This window comes from Passer montanus, unplaced genomic scaffold (assembly GCF_014805655.1).
Source record: "Passer montanus isolate IOZ18808 unplaced genomic scaffold, ASM1480565v1 scaffold179, whole genome shotgun sequence".
In the NCBI taxonomy this organism is placed as follows: Eukaryota; Metazoa; Chordata; class Aves; order Passeriformes; family Passeridae; genus Passer; species Passer montanus.
In genome coordinates, this window is record NW_024365270.1 from 571,799 (window position 1) to 578,528 (window position 6,730).

Sequence of the window (6,730 nt, forward strand, 5' to 3'; positions counted from 1 at the left end):
GGTTTCTATTCCTGGTTTTCATTCCGGGGTGAAAGGCTCCATGGAATCCCGAAATCCTGGAATTATTCCCTTGGAAAAGCCCCCCAAGACACCAGAGCCCGGCCCTTTCCTGGTCCCGTGTCCCCAATCCTGAACATTCCGCTGTTCCGTGTTCGCAGCCCAAGGGGCCGATCCGGCTTTGGGGGAGTGGGGCACGGGCGGGTTTGTGGTGCTCGAAATCCCCCTCTGGATCGGCCACCCTGGAGGGGCCTGGGTGAGGATTTTCCAGGATTCTCCAGGATTTTCCCCTCTGGATTCCGTGCCCGAGGGTCCCTCCGGGTCCAGCTCGGGGCTCATTCCAGGGAGATCCAGCGGCAAATTCTGGGATTGGGAATGGGACAGGAGAGACCCCCAGGGTCACCCGCTGTCGCTTCCGGGGTGAAAGGCTCCATGGAATCCCGAAATCCTGGAATTATTCCCTTGGAAAAGCCCCCCAAGACACCAGAGCCCGGCCCTTTCCTGGTCCCGTGTCCCCAATCCTGAACATTCCCAGGAATTCTCCCTCCCCCGCTGCCTTTCCAGCGCCCTCCAGGGGAGGAATTATCCCTAAAATCCAACCTGAAGCTCCTCCAAGGAAAAATTCCCAACGTTTTTTGGGAATTCCTGAAGCAGCCGGGCTGACATTGCCACCGTGTGGGGACAGGGCGGCAGCGCCGGGGAGAGGCAAAGTCCCAAATTCGGATTATTTTAGGATAAAATAACCCCGGGATGGGATTTTATGGGTTTTTATGTCCTTTGAACAAGAACAGATGGGCTTTTCCACAGCATTCCCATATTTTTGGCCCAAAAGAGGAATTTTTCCACAGGATTCCCATATTTTCTCCCTAAAAAGGGACACCTTTTCCCAGGATTCCCATCTTTCCCCCCAAAAGTAAAGGAGGGGCCTTTCCATAGGATTTCCAGGTTTTTCCCCAAAAAAGAGGGATCTTCCCACAGGATTCCCCTGTTCCACCCCAAAAGAAAAATGGGGAATTCAGACAAATCCAGGAATTTTGGGATGACTCTCCGCTCCCTGAGCATTCCCAGGCAGAGCCACTCTCTTTTCTTTTTGTCCCCAATCCGTCGGGTTTTGGGATCAAAACCTTTCCAAAGCTTCCCATCCCAAGGGAAGCCGCGATCCTTTTAGGGCCCAGTCTCTCCAAATGGGATTTTGCCTTTTTTATCCCCAAAAATCCCATTCTGGACAACAAAACCCCTCCCCCTCCCTTCCCGCTCTTCCTGCTCTTCCCAAATTCCCCAAAACTCCAACTTTGCATTTCTGAGCGCTCCGGGGTGGGGCCGGGGTCGCTTTGGGGTCAGCGGGGTCACCGCGGGTCACCGAGCAGCTGCTCCGGCTCCCAATCCCCTGGAAAATCCCGGGAATTCGGGAGAATCCATTCACATCCTGAACGAACTCCTCAATCACCGGAAATACTTGGGAAAAGGTAAAAAACCCACAAAAAACGGGACTTCCCCCACCCTTTTAGGGCTGGGAAACCCCAAATTTGCTGTTGTTTCCAAATGTTCCAAGGGGGTTTTAAATTTATTTTTTAATTTATCCCAAATATTTTTATTTTGTCCCAAACCTTTCTATTTTACCAAAATTTTTTTGGGGATAATTTTTCTTTGCTTCTCAAAAGGAAAGAGAGTGGATAAAACCATTCCCTGCAATGGGAATGATTCATGTGGGATGGGATTAATTAATTTCCAATCCCATTTTTGGGGGTTTTCCTGGCAAATCCTCGCATCCTCTAGGATTTCTGCTGCTCCGGGAATTCCCACACCTTCGTTTTTCCATGTTTTGGGGCTGATTCCCGTTTTCCACACGGATCCTGCTTTCCCTGCTCCCTGTGGGAATGGTGGATTTGGGGCATTCGTGGGGTCAAAGAAAATTCTCACCCCCACGCAGACCCAAAGTCTCTTCTCCCTAAATCTTTTTGGGATTCATTCCCAGTTTCATGTCCTGGCACCAGGCCCAGCAAGAAAGGAGGGAAAATCCCGTGGGAATTCCCAGCTGGAGCCTGCGGGATCTGCAGGAGGGGGAGTGGAGATGATCCACCCATCCCATGGATCCCATCCCATCCCATGGATCCCATCCCATCCCATCCCATCCATCCCATCCCATCCCATCCCATCCCATCCCATCCCATCCCATCCCATCCCACCCCACCCCATGGATCCAATCCCAAATCCCACAGAACCCCCAGATCTTCCTCCTCCTCCTCCTCCTCGTGTTCCTGCACCCCTGGAATGATTTTTTGGGAATTGTCCCACCTGGGAATTCTCCCCCTTTTTAACCCAAATCCCCATTCCCCTCTCCGGGGTGGGAAGAGAATCCTGCACCCGCCGCACCCCCGGATTTGGGGCAATCTCCATGAATTTCCTCTTTCCCAGGATCCAAATGGCCGAGGGGGGAATTTCCCAGGTGAGGATTATCCCGGGAATATTTCAGTTTTCCTGTGGCCTGGGAGAGTTGGGGATTCCCCATGGGATTGGGCTGGGGTGGGAATGTGGGAATACAGAAATGCATCAATATATATACAAATAAATATATATAAAAATTAATTAATGTACAAAAGCATACATTTATCTATAAAATAAACTACATATAAATACATAAATATAAAATATAAATATTAAAATAAACAAAAATAAATGACACCAATTTAATATAAAGATATATAAACTTCTAGATATATAAATATATAAACAAATATACAAATACAGAAGTGCAGAAATACCCAGATGCACACACCAATAAATACACAATTAAACGCATTAATAAACACAAATACTTGGATATTCCAATATTTGAATATTGAGATATTCAAATATTCAGATATTCAAACGTTTGGATATTTGGATATTCAGACATTCGGCCATTTAGATATTCCAAAATTCAGATATTTGGATATTCAGATATTGGGATATGAAGACATTTGGATAATCCAATATTCCAATATTGGGATATTGGGATATTCAGATATTCGGATATTCCCATTTTCAGATATTCCCATATTCATATTTTGGGATATTCCAATCCAGACACTTCCAGATTTTCTGGCCACACTCATTCCCCAAAAAAATCCTCCCCAGGGATCCCTCGGTGGGATCTTGGAACATCCCAATCCTTGGCTGCTTCCATCTCCAGGCCTGAAAAACCCCTAATTGAGTAAAAAAACCCTAAATGAGTAAAAAACCCTAAAAGAGTAAAAAAACCCCAGCCAAGAGTGAGCCGTGCATTGATAACGGGAGGTGAAGGGGACACGGAGAGGACCTGGGGCAGGAACGCCGGGAATTTGAGATAAAATGAGATTATTTGGGGTAAAAACCAGTTTATTTGGGATAAAACTGAGTTTATTTGGGATGAAGCCGAGTTTATTTGGAATTGAAACGAGTTTATTTGGGATGAAAATGAGTTTATTGAGGAAGCACCTCCCGCCTGTGCCCTGCCCACTGCTGTAGAAATAGAATACATAAATTAAAAATAAATCTATTTATAAATAGAAAGCATTTCCATGGCCCGAACCGCGTCCCTACAGACACATCCCACGTGGAATCCCGAGTGGAATTTCGCCCTTTCCCCAAAAAATCCCCTCCTGGCGCTCCCAGATTTCCTGGGAAATGACGTCTCCACTCGTCCCCCAGCCCCCTTCCGCCCGGGGGGCTCCGGCTGCTCCCCCAGATTCCCCTCGGGAGTTTGGGGAGAATTCCCTGGGATTTGGGGTTTTCCCGGAGCCTTTCGGGATCCCCCGGGAGGGGCAGAATTCCCGAATTTTCCTCCCCGCCCCGCTCCTCCCTCCCGGCCGAGCTCAGCCCAAAGGTAAAATGGCTCTGGCTCGGTGTGGAAAAGGGAATTTAACCCCAGGATTCCCAGAAAAGCTCCAGCGCCGCTGAAAATTTCGGGAATTTTTCATTTTGGTGGCCCCCGAACCCCTTTTCCCCAACAAAGAGGGTTTTGGGGTTTTTTGCTGGAAAATTCCCTTCAGGAAATTCTCTCCTGTGCAAAATGTGGGGGGGAAATGTGGGGGATTGGGCTGGAAAATTGGGATTTTTTTGGAGCCGGGGAGCACCCATGGGTGCTGGAAAAAGGGGGAGATCCCACAGGGATCCCTTTGGGATCAGCGGGAAAAGCGATCAGGTGATCCCCGCTGGCGAACTGGAGTTATTTTAAATTTTTTTAAAATTTTTTTTCCTTTTTTACACACTCGCTCAGGAATGCGCTTCCTCCTCCTCCTCCTCCTCCTCTTTTCCTCCTCCTACTCTTTTCCTCCTCCTCCTCTGGGATCGTTGCTAATTTGGGACCTCTCGTGCTCCAACAAATCATTATCATCGAATTTCAGATTAAAATTTAAAAGAAACCCCAAACAACCCCCCCAAAAAACCCCCCCAAAAACCCCAGAAGAAGAAGAAGAAACCCAGATTTTCAAGCAGAGACAAAAAAGGGGCTGGGGAGGGAGTGGAGCCGCCGCTTCCCTGCCCCCAGGAAGGTTTCCCTGGGAACAGTTTCCCCAAAATTCGCCTCCTGAGCAGGAGCTCAGACCCCGCTCCAGCGGCCTCAGGTTCAGAGGGGCGCTTAAAACTGCATTTTTTAATTTTTTTCCCTTTTTTCCCCCTTTTGCAGAGAGGAATCTGCAGCCTGGGGCTGTTGTAGGGTTTTTGTTTGGGTTTCTTTTCGTTTCGGTTTTTCTTTCTTTTTTTTTTTTTTTTTTTTTTTTTTTTTTTTTTTGGGAAAGCACTGCGGGAGAGTTGCTAAACACCGAAGGAACCTTGGGATTTAAAGTTGGAAATAAAGTTTAGCAGCTCCGAGGCGTGCGAGAGAATTTCCTTTTCCCCCCTCTATTATTTTCCTTTAAAAAAAATTCTTTCCCCCTCCCTATTTTTATTTTTTCTTCTTTTTTCCCTTTTTTGGAGCGGTATTTTCCCCATTTTTTCTTTTCCTTTTTTCTTTTCTTTTTTTCCTTTCCTTTCTTTTTCTTTTTTTATTTTCCTTTTTTTATTTTTCATTTTTCATTTCCTTTTTTCTTTCCATTTTTTTCTTTTTTTTTCCCTTTTTATTTTCTTTTTTTTCTTTATAGTTTTTTTTTTTTCCTTTTAACAAAGAATTCGAACGGAAAAAAAAGACAAGAAGTGAATAAAGACGATGTGCGAGTAAAAAAAAAAGGGGAAAAAAAGAAGAATACAACTCTCTCATAACTCTCTTTTTCTCCACTGCTGTTACTGTGGACGCCAGCTAATAAATACAATTAATTAGGAATTAATTAATAAGCTGCAGGATGAATTGTGGCCGAGGCGATGACTTCGAGCAAGCCGCCTAGAAGGAACATTTTTCACGCTTTATTAAAAATATTCCTCCACACACCCATCCCAGAGGAATCCACATTTGGGAAGGCGCAGCGACCTCTTCAACCAACCCAAAAAACCATCGAAAAATCCATTTAAACCGCGGAAACAAAGCGGAGGCGCCCGCGCTGCCGCGGCCTCGGAACCTCGGTGATTTGGGCTTTTCATCTGGGGTTTTTCCAGGGGGGAAAAGCTCGCGGGGGGGGAGGTCCCATTGTGTGCGGGGGTTTTGGGGAGGGGGCGCGGGGGAAATTCGGGGTTTGGGGACACCCGGTGGAGCCGGGGGCGTTCCCGGGGGTGTCCCCGGAGGGAACGCGGGGCCCCCCCGCGCCTCCCGAGCTTTGTCCGCTCCACTCTCGGTTGATTTACACCGATCCCCCCCCTAAAAAAAAAAGGGGGATTATTTGGGAGGCGGAGGTGGGTGCGGGGCCGGCCCGGGCGATGAGAGATGTTTGACTTCTTGATTTTTTCCTCTTTTTTTCCCTTGCCGGGGAGGGGGCAGACGAGGAGCCGAGCCCCGGAGCAGGAATTGGGAGTTCGGGAGATTGTTGCCAAGCCTCGACCGGAGCGTTTGAAAGCGAGATCGGCTTTTTGGGTTTTTTTTTTTGTTGTTGTTTTTTTCCCTCTTTTCCATTTTTTTTTTCACCTCCCCTCCCCCTCTGGCCCCTCTCCGGAGGGATGTGTGTGATCAGCGAGTGGAAACACCAATGTCCTGATTTTCCTGATTTTCCCTGCCCCTCTTTGAAAGGGACAAAGTAAAAAAAAAAAAAAAAAAAAAAAAAAACAACAACAAAAAAAAAAAACCTCGCAAAAATGTTCCTGACCTGCGAGGGGACCCTGGGGATCGTTCCGGCCGCCGCGGACTTCAGCGCTCCGGCCCGGCCGGGCCATTTCCACGCCGGCTACCAACAGATCGAAGGGATCAGCTTGGGCTACTTACAGATCAACGGCACCCAGATGTTCGCGCTGGCCCAGGTGCTCAGCGACCTGTTCAAGGACATCCCCAGGACCACCATCAGCAAGAAGATGGAAACCTTAAAGATCAAGAGCCGCCGCTGCGACCTGGCCGAGCTGCGGACCCTCAAGGCCATCCACTCGGTGCCCACGCGCGCCGTGAAGTGCTCGCTCATCTCCAAGGCGGACCTGGAGGCTCTCTGCACCTCCTGCAAGAGCCTCCGCCGGAGGAAGAGGAGGAGGAAGAGCCGGAGAAGGCAGCAGCTGCTGCTGCCGGGCCCCGGGGAGTTCTTCCCCTGCCCGCGGCCCCCGCCCTGCTGCGCTGCCCCCGGCCGGGCCGTGCCGCCCCCCGGCCCGCAGCAGCTCCAGCCCGCCCGGGGGGGGCTCTTTGGGGGTGTCCCGGCCGGCTCGCCCC

The 6,730-nt window shown here is 49.0% G+C and overlaps 1 protein-coding gene across 1 annotated transcript in view; it reads left to right on the forward strand.

Moving 5' to 3' along the window:
• The first annotated feature begins 5,540 nt into the window (after nucleotides 1-5,540).
• LOC120500183 (elongin BC and polycomb repressive complex 2 associated protein) overlaps nucleotides 5,541-6,730 on the forward strand; it is a 4,898-nt gene continuing 3,708 nt past the window's right edge. The window contains exon 1 of the mRNA XM_039704682.1: nucleotides 5,541-6,709. Within this exon, the coding sequence (XP_039560616.1) occupies nucleotides 6,175-6,709 (535 nt within the window). The 5' untranslated portion in view covers nucleotides 5,541-6,174. The remainder of the gene's footprint in view (nucleotides 6,710-6,730) is intronic.